The following is an 18,313-nucleotide window of genomic DNA, read 5'->3' as shown; positions in this document are numbered from 1 at the left end:
CCTGCCTCACCCTCTGCCTCTTTGCTCTGAGAGTGAGAGCAGAACTCCCGTTCGTGCCAGACAACAACGCAGCCATGATTGTCAACTGGTAAGTCAACGTGCTATTCCTACTCTTTTATTGCCTGTCTGTCTCTCCCCTTTCTTACACGTGTGAAATACTCTTATCTTGGGATCGACCTGGTTGCAAATGACTCATCAACAACAACAACAACAACTTGGATTTATACAGCGCCCTCTGTGCTGGACGGCAAAGAAGGACATGAGGACATGCAAAGAACTGATTTATTTTGATCAGGGAAACTGGTTTGACAGTACCCATCACCCTATTCCTTTTTCTCTTGTACGCATCCGTAAAAAGTATTTATTTCCACTTCAGCCACGTTTTCATCTTAAACCTTTGAGCTTCATCCCTTAATCCCTTCAACGAAATAATAATAATAATTTGCTCATTCAATCCGCGACTGCTGTGCGTAATTGGCTGCAATATTCTGTGAAGCGCCTTGAGGTGTCTCGAAGACACGATAAGGCACTATATCAAAAGCAAATTATTATTCATATTATTAGTATGTCCCCCACCCATCTTAACTGCTCTAAGGTTAAAAACAAAATCGGTTTGAGAGTAAAATAATCAAGAAATTGGTACAAGTGGAACCAAGATGATGCGATTGGAAGGGGTGGGAGGTAACTCATTCCCTCCCGACTTCTACTTTAATTTATCGGACTCGTTTAAAATTTAGCCCAGCAAAGGCGCTCTGCTGTGCCAGCTCATCCGATTAACTAGGAACCCCCTTATCTGAGTCAGGGAAGCCGACACTAATACCAACCTTTGTAATAAACCGGTAACCGGACATTACTACTGAGAAGTGGACCCTGTCCAGCACCTTGGGATGTCCTCCTGACATAAAAGAGTTGCATATTGTGTTGTTGTAAAGAGAATTCTTCTCCATGTCCCCAACACAATTTTAACATCTACAATTTTAAAAATAATAAAAACAATAATCCTAACATTTGATACAGCGCCTCATCCACGTCATTGAGATGTCTCCAAGCGCTTCACAGAATATACTGTAAAGTGGATTGACTGTGTATTTTGTGGGTGAAACACGGCAGCCAATTGTCATAGCAATGGACCACAATCATGGAATGAGTGACCACATTTTATTTCTTTTACCTTCTCAAGACCTTCCCCTATGACCAAGACTGCAGCCGTCCTCCCACCCCCACCAGGTTTACCCTCCACACCCCTTGCTTCCAACCCCCAGCTCGGGTGCAAACCCTTGACTGTCCAGTGCTTTGGGATGTCCTCCCGATGTGCAAGGCGCTGTATAAAAACAATTTGTTGCTGTTGTTTAGTGCAGAGGCTGCTGAATTTATCGGTGAGGAGGGAAAAAGGCAAATGCAGGAGAAATCCGAAGCTAAAATTGGATTACTGTGCGCAAGAATTGAAATTGAAATTCCCTTTTGTGCAACACGGAAACTGCATGTATTGGTGTCTCTCAGTGTATATTAATATTTGCCAACTTCCCACGGAAGATTAGTACATTTGAGTGGTCAGGTGCTGCTTTGACGTTAGAGCGCTTTGAATGGCTTGATTTAACTGCAGTTGTGGTTAACGGTAATAGCAAACGCAGATAGCAAGATGGTAACAGGTTCCCCCTGCGCCCAACTCCCCCAACCACGAAGAACTAATAGAGCCACACACTTACTGCAATCCCACCAGATGAGTTTGGATCTGTAATGGTGCCACAATGCAATTCTGCCATTTGATGTTGGTGTTTCATTTAAACGACGTGTATTTAAACGCGGGACAATTCGTAGTGTGGGAAGATAGCATTTTGCAGGAGACAATTGGTCTCTGTGAAATGCTGTGACTTTCCGACGATGCGATAAGGCTCTATTTCAAGTGATTGTTATTAATATATGCAATGCAGGTGGCACTGAGCTTGCAGTTTTATTTTAACAGGTTTTATTGTGTGTTTAAGTCCTTTTTACTTGCTGAAATTTGTTGGCACTTGGCAGCTCCAATTTTTTTACCCTCCCCTTGGTGTTTGGTAAACTTTTTTATAGATGTATATATTTTTAAAAAAAGCCATTTGAGATTGTCACACAGAGCGATTGCTTTCTTTCAAAAAGTGTAATTGTTTGTGCGACACTGCTGTGCGCAATTGGCTGCCGCGTTTCGCCCACAAAAGTAAAGTCAATTTACTTTACAATATATTCTGTGAAGCTGTTTGAGACGACTCAACGACGTGATAAGGAGAAATCAAATGTAAGGATTATTAATATTATTATAATTGCGCGTGGCATTGAACTGGCAGATGGAAAGGGTTTATTTCCACATATATCTATTTCTGCAACCGTTTTTTTGGGGTGGGGGGGGGGGGGCGGCGGGTTGATATATTTAGATACAGTAATTTTACTTATTGATTTATTTTTTCTTTTAAAATGAAAATTAAAAAAAGGACCGCTTTTAAATTTGAGCTGAACAATTCTTTGCCGGGAAAGAAAGGGACACGTGTTTTGTCAGGTCGGCTGGTTTCACCGTGACAGAAAAAAAATACCAAAGCTGGTTGCAAATGCAGAAAGAAAAGAAAAGAGAGAAAAAAAACACATGTCCTGCTATCTGTCTGGTCATCAATTAGAGGTGCGTCTCCCTATACACTCCAATTAGAGGTGCGCTCCCACTGTGTCATCGCCTCGGCCCACGTGACCCAATGGGGTCGGTTCCGCTCAGCCGGGTGGGGGGGGCGGAGAGAGCAGGAGGACCCGGCGCATGCCCCCTATTCCGGGATGAGACCGGGAGCAGCCGGCGGTGCCTGTCAATCAAAGCTCCCACCCCGGAACTGTCAATCAAGCGCGTCCCCCCCCCCTTGAGCCCACGTGGGGTTTGCACCGTCCCTGCAGAGGTCACTGCAGGCAGCTTACATAAAAGGCTTTGGCTTCACGTCAAAGGGTGGGCTTGTGCATTTTTGCAACGAAAAAACATATTAATTAAAATAAAATAAGGACACCCATCACCCTCACCACCCCCCCCCCCCCAAAAAAAAGTAGCGTTTGATTTTTTCTAATTTAGTCTTGTTTTGGGATTGCTGCAGCTTTCCTGCAAAATGTTCACAGTGGCTTAGCTCAATCAAAGCAAAGCAAAGCCTTTTTATGTATATATTCTCTCTCTCTATATATATATATGTAAAACCAAAAATGCTAACATTTTATATGAGTGATAAAAATAGTGCATTTACACACTTAGATTTTGTCCACGTGTTGTGAATGGTGTATTAACATGTACACATATTTTTGTATGTGTATATACTGTATAATATTTTTGCTGCAAAATATAGTCAACTCACTTATTCTGTAAAGTTCTTTGAGACATCTCAACGACGTGATACGGGCGCTGTATCAATAATAATATTAATCCTACAGAATATACTGCAAAGGGAGTTGGCTATATTTTATGGACAAAACGTCATGTATGTACAATAATTATTATTCAAATCCGAGGATTATTATTATTTGAACAGTACATATGTATGTATATGTATATATTATTTGCTGTCTATCTATATGCCAAATGTTCCCATTAATTACATGCGATAGCTTTTTTTTCATACGTTTTAAAATGCAAAAAGGTTAAAATATCTTGAAAAAGGGGGTAGGACATGCAGTTTAATAAAACCGCCCCGTTGTAAAGCACCATTTTTGCTGAATAACAAAATGTGAGCCAAAGAGCAGACCTGTGCTGGACCTGATAATTTCCGTGCCCATGGTGTGCCCCAGCAAATCGTACTGATTGAGACGGGAGCCATCCTCCGCCACCTCCACCGAGGAGGTGCCTCCGTGCGTCCACTTGTAAACCACCTCAGATTTGGGATAGGCATCTGTTGGGAGGGAGGCAGAGATTAGAGGGGTTAATGATGATCCCTGGCCCCGACCAGTGGAGCACGGTGCAGCTGGCACTGTCGCTGGGATACTTTCCCGAGACGGAAATAAAGCAATTTAAATCTAATTTGCAGCCTAATGCCTTAATGCGTTTACAGCACCTGAGTGCTAACCGTTACGTGGCTTGACGTCCTTCCCTTTTGTGCTTTTGAGGGTAGACTTGTAACGTTTGCAGGTGAATGTGAATTGTATTCGCATTTGTTCACTAGTTTTCACGGGGAGGAGGGGGAGAGGGAGGGCTTGAGTGAGAGGATTGTTTTTTTCTGGCCACGATATGAGGAAGTATCTTTGATATCCTTTTATGTCGTTTTTCATCAACACAGCCCGTGGTGACAGATGGGTTTATCCAGCCCGTCGGTTCTGAGATCAGTGAAGATGTGGATCGTGGATAGTATTTGTTAATCTCCCTCTCCTTCCCTTTAAACTTATTGTGTCCGTTTATTCTCTCACTTGTAAGTCACTTCATGCCTTGGTAACCCCGCCTCACCTCTCCGACCTGCTCACACCCCACTTCCTCTATCTGCCCCCTTCAATCAGCTGGCTCCGGCTTCCTGCAAGTCCATCCCTCCACCACCGGCAGCCGTGCTTTCAGTCACCATGTTCCGAGACTCTGGAACTCTGCCTCAATCCCTCCACCTTGCCTCCTCCTTACCTGTTTTCACATCACACCTGAGGATCTTCCTCTTTGACCGTGCCTACAGTCACCTCCCCTCTCTCGCTGGCTCAACATCAGGCGAAATTAGAATGATAGCAATTTACAGCACAGAAGAAGGCCATTCGGCCCATGGAGTCTGGACCGGTTCTCAAAGCGAACTGTACTATCAATCACGATGCCCTACCTTCCCGTACACGTTCAAGCCTCTATCCTTCATGCACTTGTCTTGTAATATACTATATTTCTAAATTATTGAGATGAGTTCAGACTGGAAGACAATGCTAATAAAAGAGAGAAATTAACAATTGCCCATTAATTTTCAATGCAAAACCAAAAACAGAGGAGCGATTCCCTCTTCTCCCTCAGTTATAAATAGTGATTAACTACTGCTATCAAAGTACATGTTTGTGCTGTAACACCTCATCCCAGGCAGCAAGAGATAATCTTGTGAATATACAGGGGGATTAAGAGTTTAATGCAACATCATTAATCTTTTAGCTGCTTTCAACCACAGGGTCTAAGTCTGCTTTATGTAACATACTGTCTGAGAATGACTTTGCCCAATGAAACAAAAATAAAATGAAGCTTGATTGTTAAGTCTGCAAGAATATACAGCGTTTGTTGAAGTTCCACAATTGTACCTTAAATGGGAGGTGTTATAGGTGGAAAGTAAAATACACAAAAAGCAGATAAAACATCATTTACAGTGAGCAAAAATACATTTGAAAACAGTGGAAATAAAGACTATTTCTTCTGCGGGCATCATCATGCACGATTGGCTGCCGCGTTTAGCCCACAAATACACAGTTAATTTGCATTACGGTATATTCTGTGAACCGCTTTGAGACTTCTCAACGACGTGATAAGGCGCTATATGAATTGCAAGGATTATTATTATACACAAAACACAAATGCACATTGGTAGACTGCGAAGGTGAACATGATAGGTTACAGGAGGACTTGAACAAACTTGGAAATTGAGCAGATCGATGGCAGATTTGATAACAACTTTTAAGAGAGAAGTAGATAATTATTTGGGAAGGACAAGTTTGCAGTGCTATGGGGGAAGCGCGGGGGAGTGGGATTTAAATTGGATAGCTATTTTCAAAGAGCCGGCACAGACATGAAGGGCTGAATGGCCTCCTTCAGTGCTGTGTGATTCTATGATTGTACTGAACAGTAGAACCAGAGGACATGGCCCGCGATTGAAAGGGGTTAAATTCTGAACAAATCTGCGGGAACACTACTTCAGGGACCGTTTGTGAGACACTGCTGAGTGAAAATTGGCTGCTGAGTTCGACAACACTTTACAGTAAATCCCTTGAGGTGCTTTGAGACGTCTTCCCGATGTGAAAGACGCTCTGCCAAAAGCCAGGACTATTTTTATTCCAATTTAAAAGGGAAGTGGGTGAGTACAACGACAATTAACATTTACAAAGCGTCTTTCACAACATGAGAACGTGCTAAAGAGTTTCATATAGATAATAATAATTCTTGCACTTGATGACTGGAAACTCAAACTGGGGGTGAGGAAGGGAAGAGGGATTTGCAGAGAAACAAGAATATGGAGAGAAACAAGGTAATCAGGAATTAAATAGATAGCAGAGTAGCCAACTTGGGCTCCTGAAAAAAATTGAGAACTGGCTGCGTTACACATATCAGGCATCATTCCATGGCACAGTGTATTAGTGCATAACACTGACACATCAATAGTCCACCTTGTACCAAACTGATAACGTGCAGAAAATGCTCGATCAATGGGGAGAAATTCGACTTGGATCTGGATTTGCTCTTATTTTCTTAAATGTTTCTGAGAACTGCATATTTGTCAAATTGTTGAATTCAACCTAACATTCGAAGATAGTTTTCTGTTGGATCTCACAAGGAAGGTACTAAAAAATGAGTTGAAAACTAAGGCCACCTTTAAGAATTCTGCACTCTCTGAAATATTAAAAACATTGGAGCCACAATTATATTGGGTGACGGAGGAAATAATCATTGAATCATAGAATATTACAGCACAGAAGGAGACCATTCATCCCATCGTGCCTTTCTCGGCTCTTTGGAAGAGCTACTCAATTAGTCCCACTCCCCCATTCGTTCCTTGAAAATTCAAGTACCTATCCAATTCCCTTTTGAAAATTGTTACTGAATCTGTTTCCACTTCTCTTTCAGGCAGAGCATTCCATAATAAAAGTATTTTGTTCACAAAATACACAGACGATCCAATTTTTTGTGCTTTGAGATGTCTCAACGATGTGATATCTTCGAGACATCTCAAAGTGCTTCACAGAATATACTGCAAAAAGAATTGACTACATGTTTTGTGGGTGAAATTGCACACAGCAGTGTCTCACAAACAGTCGTGGATTGAGTGACCAAATTATTAATATTATTTTTTTAAAATGTTTTATTTGCAATAATTCTGGTTACGATTATTAATCTTTCAATACAAACATGGTTCGGCAGAACAAAAGTGCCCAGGTGTTAGCGATGGCAATGGTTCCTTCCCAATCTTAAGTATAGTGACTGTTTTACAAGATTGGTTCGGATGAAGAAGACCCTTCGACCATCCGATCCTATCCCTCGAGAACTCCCACCCTATGCACCCACCCCATCACAGCATCAAGCTCCTTTTTAAATGAGTCCAGCGTCCTGGCCTCTATCACCTTTTCTGGCAATCTGTTCCAATCATTTATTACCCTCTGAGTAAAGAAAAACTGGTGTCTGTCCTGAAATTACCTTTTGCAACTCCAAACCTATGTCTTCTTGTTCTACAGTCTTCTACCACCCGTGGAAGAAGATCTCCCCGCAATGCCTCTCAGCTGCCCTGGAGGCCTCTGATCTCCTCCCCCTCTGGCCCACCTCTCGCAACAACCCACTCGCTGCCCTCATTCTTCTCCATAGTACCCTCTCCAGCACACTCGACGCCCTTGCCCCCCTTACCTCCCGAACTACCTCCTATTCCGGATCCTCACCCTGGTTCACCAGCCACCTCCACTTGCTTAAAGGCCAGGTGCTGTCTGCTGACCGCACTTGGCTCAAATCCAGCCTAACGGTCCACTGCCACAACTGGCTGGACCTCATAAAGAACTACTGCTCTGCTCTCGCCTCAGCCAAATCATCCTTCTATTCCAGGTTAATCGTGGAGGCGAAAGGCAATCCCAGGCTCCTGTTCTCCACCACTAACCGGCTCCTCCGCCCTCCCCGACACACATCGCAAATATTTTCCTCCGACTCTCACTGTGAGAAAATGCTGGACTTTACTCTACCTCTTTGCCTCCACCCTGAACTCCAGGACAACTGGCGTCCTGACCAACTGCCTGTCCGACATCAAGGCCTGGATGAGGGCCAACTTTCTCCAACTCAACGTCAGTAAGACAGAGACCCTCCTGATTGGCTCGCGCCAGCGCCTCCACACCTCGGCCGCTGGCAGCATCAGCCTCCACGGCTGCACACTCAACCTCACTAAGCCAATCAGGAACCTGGGTGTCTTGTTTGACCCTGAACTGTCCTTTCTCCCCCACATCCGCGCCATGACCGGCACTGCCTACCACCACCTCCGCAACATTGCCAGACTCCGCCACTGCCTCACCCCTCAGGCTGCCGAAACCCTCACCCACGCATTCGTTACCTCAAGGCTCGACTACAGGAACTCCCTCCTCATCGGCCTTCCCAACTCTTCCCTTCACAAGCTGCAAATCATCCAAAACTCTGCAGCTCGTGTACTCTCACGCACCAGGCTCCGCGACCCCATCACTCCCACCCTCACCCGACTCCACTGGCTCCCCATCCCCCAGAGGATCGAGTTCAAGATCCTTGTCCTCACCTTTAAGGCCATCCATGGCCTTGTCCCCTCCTACCAACCTGCCCACTCCCTCCATTCATTGGGCTCCGGTCTGCTCCATGTCTCCCGCCCGACCCGCCCTACCATCGGTGGCCGGGCTTTCAGCCTCTCTGTCCCCACACTCTGGAACTCCATCCCACAGTCCCTTCACCTCACTTCCTCCCTCGCCTCCTTCAAGGTCGGTCTCAAGACCCTTCTCTTCGATCGTGCCTTCGGTTGCCCTCCCACCTCTCTGCCTTCCCGCACCCCTATACCACCCCTCCCCCACGCTCGGGCCCCGACACCTGACTGTTCAGCGGTTTGGGACGTCTTCCCGACATGAAGGGCGCTCTATAAATGTAATTTTGTTGTTGCTGTATTCCCAAGTATCGATCTGTTTGGCAGGTAAACATAGCAGCCATTTGCAGCAGCAAGATCCCATTATCATCGACATACAAGGTAAAACTCCAATTAATCTGGAGGATTATCAGATAGGATTCTCTTCTCTTTCCAAACAATGACATAGGATCTTTAATGCCCGCCTGAGGAATAGACAACCTGCTTACTCCTCAATCCACTAGTCGTTGCCTCCGCTCGACTGTCTCCGGCCTCCTGCACCAACCATTGGTGGCTGTGCTTTCAGCCACCGCAGCCTGACACTCTGGGACACTCTGACTCAAACCCTTTGCTTCCCCCCTCCTTCCCCATCTTCTCAGTGTAAGGCTCTGCCACTGTCAAGCTACCCTGTGTGAGTGGCGCTATATAAATGCAAGTTGTTGTTGGTGCAGGCAGACAGGGTCTTGTTTCAACTTCTCATCCACAGGACAACATCTCTGGCTGTGCACCACTCCCCCAGGTACAATGCCAGAAATTCCACCTTGTCTTCTCCACCTGTAAAACCGTTTGGTCTTAAAAGATTTGGGATTGTTCAGAATTGTAGAAAGCCTTTAAATTGAGCCCACAAAACACACAGTCACTGGTTGAGTATATCCTGTGAAGCACTTTGTGACATCCTCCTGATGTGAAAGGCGTTAAACCAAATATATAAATAATAATAAAAATAATAATCCATGCATTTGATACAGCGTCTTATCAGGTCATTGAAACGTCTCAAAGTGCTTCACATGATATACTGTAAAGTTGATTGACTAGGTATTTGGAGACGATGAGATTATTGAGAGACCTTTTTTTTGTGGAGGGCTTATTAACCCTGGAAATATAAAATTGTAATTGTAATTAATAATTTGAAAGCTGGTTCTTTGTGAGAAGTGCAAAAAAAAACTTTGTGTGATCTTCCATTTCGAGACAAGTTGGTTCTAACAGACTATGGTTATGTGGCTTTGGACCCACTGGCTCCCTAACCTGGAGTCACTTTGTGACTCGTGAGCTGGAATAACAAAAAAAACTGCAGTTATTAAATAAATACTCTGCAAAATGTACAGTAAATAACGTTGGTATTAAAAAAACTCGAGTGAGTAAAAGATTATAATCTCATCCTGCAGTTGAGGTGATTCAGTTTTTATTCATTATTTGTCCACCGGCCCTCAGTGAGATTACTGTCTTGTGTTTGGCATTGCTGATGACAGCACAGCACAGCCTGGCTCAGCGCAGGACCTGGAAGGGCAGGCTAGTCACTGGGGGGGCTTGGAAGTCCCATTCAGCTCCCGTTAACCCTGGTTTGGTTTGAATTCTCTTAAGCATGGTGATGGGTTTCTGCACGTGTCAGACAGCCCAGCTGACAAAAAAAAATACTCACTCACAGGCTGACTTTAGACTTGATCACAAATCAAAAGTGCTCACGAAAGAGATGTAATGAACAATCTCCTTCAGCTCCTTTGATTTCATCCTTTGGACTCACAGTGTAAGATCCAGCTCTGCTGGCAAAATACACTGTCACTACGCTTCACAGTTTACGATAATAATAATAATTCTTGCAGTTGGTACAGCACCTTTCGCATCAGGAGGACGTTCCAAAACTCTTCCCAGGTTAATATTGTTTTGTCCACAAAATATAGTCAATTCACGTTACAGAATATTCTGTAAAGCACTTTGAGACGTTGCAACGATGTGATAAGGCTCTATATCAAATGCAAGGATTATTATTGTAAGGTGGAGCGACTGTGTGTTTTATGGGCAAAACTCGGTAGCCAATTTGCACACAATGTCCCATAAACAGACATGGAGGGTGAGACCAATTTAATTTTAGGGACTGTTGACCAGAACACCAGGAGAAACTCCCTTCTCTTTTTGCACAGTGCCATGGGATCTTTAAAATTCACCTGAACCTCTCAACCAGACAATGACACCTCCAATATTGCAGCGCACATCCCCAGCACTGCATTGCAGTGTTATCTTAGACTCTATGAGTTCCAAGTCTTGACGTGGAGCTTGAACTCTGACTCAGAAATGAGAATAACTACCAATTGAACCATCCTGATAAATCCTGTAAAGTGCTTTGTGATGCCCTCCTGATGTGTAAGGATTATTATTATTATTATAAGTGTATACTTGAGCAGCTTTGATGGGTCAATTAATCCATGTGCTTTCCTACATATTATAAATAGTTTGGCTCTGAATAGCTCAAGATCGATTTGGGAAACACTTTGAAAAGTTCAGTTCATCTTGCTCCTAATCATTTTGGTCAGTCGAATGTCTGACACATGCGGAAACTCATCACCGTGCTTAATAATAACAATAATAATCCTTGTATTTGGTATAGCACCTCATTACGTCTTAGAGACATCTTAAAGCGCTTCACAGAATAAACTGTGAAGTGAATTGACTGTATATTTTGTGGCTGAAACGCAGCAGCCAATCGTATATAACAATAAATGTTTATTGTATCCAAACCAGACTGAGTTCCATGCATATGATGTCCAGAGTTATGAATGTTCAGGTTATGCTCAACTCGTTGCTCACCGGACTTCTCAACTCTTCCTTCCAAAAACAGCAGATTATTCAGAACTCTGCCTCCACCTCGCCCCTTCCCTTGCCTCCTTCAAGGGATACCCGTCTCAAGACCTTTCTCTTTGGCCGTACCTTCAGACACCCTCCTACCCCCATCTCCTTTGCCCTCCACTCCTCTTGATTCCAGCCCCCAACTTGGGTGCAAACCCTTAACTGTCCCGTGCCTTGAGACTTCATTCTGACTGTAATTTGTTGTTGTTGCTGTTGCCACTTTCACATAGAGATTTCCGTGTGTCTGGATCAAACCCGTGGCTCCCTCGCTGGAGCCGTTGGTGAGAGCCAAGGCTCTTTCCACATTATCAACAGGAACAATCCTTTGTCCTCAGGTTGCAGTTAATGTGAAAGCATCAATGTCGATGTGTCCCTAGCAACATGTATTTTAATATAATAAAGCTGCATTGACGTAACACCTTTCATGCTGGGAGGCTGTCTCAAAGAACTTGATCCTTTGGAGTCCTGTAGTTTAGTAATTCGAGCACTTGGCTCGCAAACGAGATGACCTGGGTTCAATTCCCGGCTGGGCGAAGGTTTGGCCAAGTTTCCTTATTCCACACGCTTCTGTTTACCGAACAGTAAGTAGGAACCCCGTTGTTAGTCGATTGGTGGATCGCTTCTCCGGGGGTAATAATTTCTTAAAAACAAAAATTGGTAACTCAATTCACGACTGTTTGTGGGACACTGCTGTGCCAAGTTTCGCCCACAAAATATGCAGTCAATTCACTTTACATTATATTCTGTGAAGCGCTTTGAGAAGTCCCGAAGACGTGATATGGCGCTACATCAAATGCAAGGATTATTATTATTATTATTGTACTCACTGATAGGGCGCCTGAACTAGGAGTGAGAGGCGACAAGAGTGGGGAGGGAAAAGATGATGTAAGCACGGTCAAAGAGGAAGAACCTTGAAACACCAGCAACAACAACTTGCCTATATATAGCGCTTCTCATGCGATGCAGCATCTCGGAGCAGTTGGAGTGAAACGAGGAAAGGGAGGGATCGAATTGGTGGAACTTCAGGATGGAGTTCCAGAGAGCCAGGGCAGAAGGGCTGAAAGTCGACCCGACGATAATAATAATAATAATCCTAATAATAATAATCCTTATATACTGTAAAGTGGAGTAACTGTATTTGGGGGGGATAGGGCTATGGAAATAAAGCAACCCAATGTTGGCTGAGCGAAGGGATTGGCCAGGTCGCTGTGGTTGAAGGAGGTTGCAGAAGGAAGAGGATGGAAATGGCACGTATTGATGAGCGTAGGTGTTGAACCAAAAGATTGGACCTAGATGCTTTGACAGGGCAAGGTACTTTGAAGGCATTGCTGATCAAAGAGTACTTAGCAGTGTAAGAAGGTCCTGCTCTGCACAGCTGTTGGTCAATCCATTACCCTGTCCTGCACGACAATAAATATGACGAGGATTCAAAGCCAAAGCACTAAAATACATTGCAACCGGTTGCCCTATTCTGGACTTCAATCTGTGATTTACTTTGATTTGGTTGCTGGGCACTTAAGATGGATACTTGCAGGCTTTATGGTTGCATTTGAAACTCCTGTATCACTAGCAATTTACAATAATTCCCCCCTGGGTTCAATCAGACAAATTGTTTAAAACGTATATTTTATTCTCTTTTCGGAGAAATCCTTTATCTCTCTGGACTAATGAGAAATGTTAATAAGGGGCGGATTTAAAGGAAATCAATTTCTCCTAATCGTTGCCAACATCTTTTCACTTCACGGCTTATTTGCGGGACATTGCTGTGTGCAAATTGGCTGCCGGGTTCACCTGCAAAATACACAGTCACTACACTTTCAGAATACAATAATAATCCTTGCATTTGATATAGTGCCTTATTACGTTGTTGAGACATCTCAAAGCGAATATACTGTAAAGTGAATTGACTGTGTAGTTTTTGGGCAAAACGTATATCCTAAAAATATATAAAATATCCTTATTTTATATGTTTCATCCATATCTACCTGTTCACTCTCTTCGCTCGACAGGCTTCACGTCCCTTTGGCTTCTCCGCCCTCTCCCTTTGGAACTCCATTCCACAGTTCCTTTGCCTCACTCCCTTATCTCTTTCAAAGATTGCCTTTTAAGCGCTCCGAAATGCCGTCCGGCGTGAAGGACGCTATATAAATGCAAGTTGTTGTCGTCGTTGTCTCAAGACCCTCCTCTTCGACCATCTCAAAGCGCTTCACAGAATATTTTTGTAAAGTGGATTGACTGTGTATTTTGTAGGAGAAAAGTGGCAGCCAATTACACGCAGCAGCATCACACAAATGGTCCTGGATCGAGCGACCAAATTTATTTTTTTGAATGATTGATTGATTATTACCCCTGTAAAGTGATCCGACAATTGACTAGCAGCGACGTTCCTACTTACTGCTAGATAAGCAGAGGCTTGTGTAGTAAGGAAACTTCCCTAAGGTTTCGTCCTGCCCAGGAATCGAACCCGTGTCCTCTTCCTTGCGAGGCGAGCACGCTACCCGCTATGCTATGGGCATCCTGTTTGATGTTGGCAGCTAAACTATCAGATGTCAGTGGCTAAGGTTTGGAAAGGCTGAGAATGTGGCTGCGTTAATCAGAAGGCCAAATGCATTGCTTAGAAATGTGGGTTAGGAAGGAAGAACCTGCAATTTTTTAGAGTCTTATTATGTCAAAACATCTCAAAGAGCTTCAGAAGTAATTACTGTTAAAGTGAGGTGATTGATTGTGGGCAAACACAACAGCCGTGAGCTGAATGATCGAGTAATCTGGAGGACTGTTAGCCTGGAGAAAGTCCCTTCACTTTTCTAATAGCGTGATATGAAATATTTTATATCTACCCGAAGAACAGACAGTCAGAATAATCCTGCAACTAATATTCCATCATTTCAATGAGACGTTAAACTGTGGATGTTAAAGATCCCCTGGCGCTATTTGAAAAGAGGAGCGAGTTTCTCTGGAGTCCCGGACAGTAACTCCCAGCTAAAAATACAGTCACTACATTTTGCAGTAAACCGTGTAAAGTGGAGTCCTGTAGCTCAGTGGTTAGAGCACTCGCTTTGCAAGTGAGAGACCTGAGTTCAATTCCAGGCAGAGGGCGAAACCTTGGGCAAGTTTCCTTACTCCACACAGAGCCTAATAATAATCCCTCCAAAACCAAAAACAATAATAAATTGGTCATTTACAATCTACGACTGTTTGTGTGGGACATTGCTGTGCGCAATTGGCTGCCGCGTTCGCCCACAAATATACAGTCAATTCACTTTACAGTATGTTCTGTGAAGCGCTTTGGGACGTCCTCCCGACGTGAAAAGCGCTATATCAAATGCAAGGATTATTATTATTATTATTATTATAAGTGTCACCCCTCTCGTTTCTGAGTCAGGAGGTCGTGGATTCATTCATCGTCTTGGGCTGGGAGGGGGTGTGTTGCATTGCTGGGAGGTGCCAGCTTTCAACGAAACGCGTCACAATCCCGTCTGCCCGTTCAAGTGTATGTTAAAGATCCCACGTCGTTGTTCAAAAAGGGAAGGGAGTTCCTCCTGATGTCCTAACCAACATTCCGCCATAACTTTGGTCACTTGTTATGTGGCTGTGTGCAGGAGATTACGGTGCGCAAATTGGCTGCAAATCGTACAGTCACGATAGAAAATACGAAAACGTCCTGTAAACACTTTGAGACATCACAACGACATTGATAGGAACCATGAAATGCAAGTCTTATTATTATTATTATTATTATTATTATTTTTGCTTCTCCTTCAATTTAACATGAACAATTTTCGCCTCCATTGATTTGGGGGCTTTCATTTCAGCTGTGCAGGTCTTCCATCACCACACATTCTTTTTACAATTATTTTTTAAACAAAAGCAATCTATTTGCTAGTTTTCTATTTGCTGTTTAGTTGTGCGGAGGAGGGGGAAAGTAAATAAATAATAGCTTCCTCCCTGCGGATTAGGCTATTTCATATTTTCCATTCAACAGTCACTCCATAAATATTTATTCCCTTTGTCCCTTTATTAATCCATACAACGGCATTTTGTTATCCTCTCGTGAACCTCCCCAGGTGAGCGACACCTTTTTGATCAATGTAACTCCTTCAATATTAAACACCACTAGAAATTACTTCCACTGTCTGCACTGTCAACCCGACCAACCAATTTGAATACAAGAAAGTTCATTCGCTTTTATGTCCTATTAATTTTGCAGACCAATCTTCTCCTCTACATCTCCCTTCTCCCCTCTCCCCTCTCCCCTCCTACCATCTGCAATCACCTCCTCCCGGGGTTAATGGGGCACATTATTCCATTTTTTATTTTAATTTTACATTTTCTCTTTGGACTACCGAATAATGTTCATCATTTGAAAACAAAATCCAACTCTTGCTTTATTGTTAGCCCAAGTGACTGGTCTCCTCAGCTCATTTTGTAGAAGATGAAACCATAAAATGTCTGCCTATTCAAGTGCACGTTAAAGATCCCACGGCACTATTCGAAAAGAGAAGGAGTTTCATCCGGTGTCCTGGCCAACAATCCTCCAAATAAAACTGGTCGCTTACTCCACGGCTGTTTGTGGGGCATTGCTGTGTGCAAATGGCACCCGGGTTTCACTCATAAATTGCAGTCACTCCACTTTACAGTGTATCCTGTGAAGCACTTTGAGACGTCTTAACGACGTGATAAGGCGCTATATCAAGTGCAAGGATTATTATAATTATACAGGTGGATGTCAGGCTGATTCAACTGGTTGCACTTTTGACTTCTGAGTCAGAAGGCTTGTGGATTCGAGGCCCATGTCAGAGATTTTGAACTCATAGTCGAGCTGACACACCAGTGCAGTGCTGGGGAAATGCTGCCTTGTTCGAGGTGCCCACTATTGGATTGGACGTGAAACCGAGGTCTCCGTCTGCCTGTTCAGGTGGATGTTAAAGATCCCGTGATGCTGTTGAAAAAGGGAAGGGAGTTCCTCCCGGTGTCCTGGCTGACAATTTTCCAAATAAAATTGGTCACTCACTTCACGGCTGCCTTTGTGCAAACTGGCTGTCACGTTTGCCGACCAAATACACGATGACTACACTTCACAGTAACTCTTGTGAAGCACTTTGAGATGTCCTAACAACATAATAAGGGGCTATGACAAATGCAAGGGTTATTATTAAGGATTGTTATTGTGGTACCCTTTAATCCTAGTATTATTATTATGCTTCATACTCAATATCCAACTCTTATTTAATAATAATAAATAATAATAATAATCCTTCCATTTGATATAATGCCTTATCATGTCGTTGAGACGTCTCAAAGCGCTTCAGAGAATATACCGTAAAGTGGATTGACTCTGTATTTTGTATGCAAAACGCGTTATATTTAATAAAGTTTATTTAAATGCTGTTATATTCCCTTTCAAACCGATACAAGTTCCATCCCATTCATAGATTAAAGTGTATCTTGTAGTTTTATTTCTGATGTGCGTTTATCTGCATTGAACTTCATTTGACACCAAAGTGCAGATCTGATCCCTTTCTGTAATATCCCGTCAGCCTCATCTGTTCCCACAAACCCCACAGTTTGGTTTAACTGTTTTGCAATGCTTTGCCCTGGCCTTCTTCAAGTGCTTTCATCCTTTCTGCCCCTACTCTCTGGAACTCCATCCTGGAGTCTTTCTGACTCTTCCTCCCACTGTTCAAAGCCGCCTTCAAGATATACCCCTTCGTCCGCGCTTTCGGTCATCTTTCCCCTCCGCTCCGAACGCCACCAGATACGACCCTGTGTGAGGGGAGCTACATAAACACGAGTTGTTGTTGCTGTTCCACACCTTCTAAGCTCCCATTCTCCCTCAGCTCAGGTTTCTGCCCAGCAGCGCCACGAAGAGAAAAAAAACTATAATGGTATTGAAGTCACTCAAGAGCTCTGAGATGCTACCTTGTGTGAGGGGCAGGATACACATGCAAGTTGTTGCTGTTGTTGTTGATGCAGAATCTATCCTTTCTGAATTCCTGTTTCACAAAAGAATCATATTGAACATTCTTTTCTTCTGCACAATTCTTCTGACTTTCGGGATTTTTCTAAAAAGACCCTGAAGCGATGAAGACGAGATCAGTGATGGATTACTGTACTAGCCTGAGCGAGTAACTGAGGCTGACAAGTCTAAGAGATTTAAATTAATTTTGTGCAGTGACAGAATCATTAACCTAAAGGTTGTTCTGCATCAACTCTATGAAGTCTTTCAGCTTCTTAGCACGTCTGGCTCAATCAATTCACCAAGCCTGGAAGGTCTTACGAACATTCACTGATTAAACAAAACAGTTAAGGCATTCACTGAGCAAGCTTGGCATTTTTATCAAAAAATCAAAGCAGGTGTCCTGCGGAGATTCATTCTAATTTTATGGCATGAGAATAGAGATTTGCGCTCATACTTGGGGATTCAGGTGTTGGCCTAGCTCAGTTGGCTCTGAGTTGGAAGGTTCCTAGATTCAAACTTCAGGTCAGGTCACATTATCTATCACCCTCCAGGTTGTACTGGTATCTGTCTCAACGATGTGATAAAGCACTATTTCGAATGCAAGGATTATTATTATTATTATTATATGATTATTCGCAAAGGTTAAATCATGCGTTAAAGAAAAAAGCACTGTAACTTTTCTGAAGAATCCAGAAAGTAGGGCCATGGGAACAGTGGAGAGATAAGGGCCATTGGGAGAAATTGTGGAAGAATGGAGAGATCAGAGGAATTGGGTGATGTGGAGAGCCTGGGGTCATGGCAGGAGAGAGGTTGTAGCCAAAGGAATTGCTGAGTAATTGGGACCATTGGAAGATCTGGAATGCATTGCTTGAAAGAGTGGTGGAAGCAGATTCAATAATAACTTTCAAAAGGGAATTGGATATTTACTTGAAAAGAAAACAAATTGCAGGGCTATGGAGAAAGAGTGATGGAGTGG

General features: G+C 43.4%; 1 protein-coding gene across 3 annotated transcripts in view; it reads right to left on the bottom strand.

Moving 5' to 3' along the window:
* Positions 1 to 18,313, bottom strand: part of gabra5 (gamma-aminobutyric acid type A receptor subunit alpha5) — an 81,085-nt gene that overhangs the window by 28,644 nt on the left and 34,128 nt on the right. For all 3 annotated transcript variants that reach the window (XM_042334558.1, XM_007891109.2, XM_007891111.2), the window contains one exon: positions 3,735 to 3,878. In XM_042334558.1, the coding sequence (XP_042190492.1) occupies positions 3,735 to 3,878 (144 nt within the window). The remainder of the gene's footprint in view (positions 1 to 3,734; positions 3,879 to 18,313) is intronic.

Source organism: Callorhinchus milii, unplaced genomic scaffold (assembly GCF_018977255.1).
Source record: "Callorhinchus milii isolate IMCB2004 unplaced genomic scaffold, IMCB_Cmil_1.0 Scaffold4, whole genome shotgun sequence".
NCBI classification, from domain to species: Eukaryota; Metazoa; Chordata; class Chondrichthyes; order Chimaeriformes; family Callorhinchidae; genus Callorhinchus; species Callorhinchus milii.
Note: the sequence above shows the minus strand (reverse complement) of the source record. Positions and strands in the feature narration are given on the sequence as shown.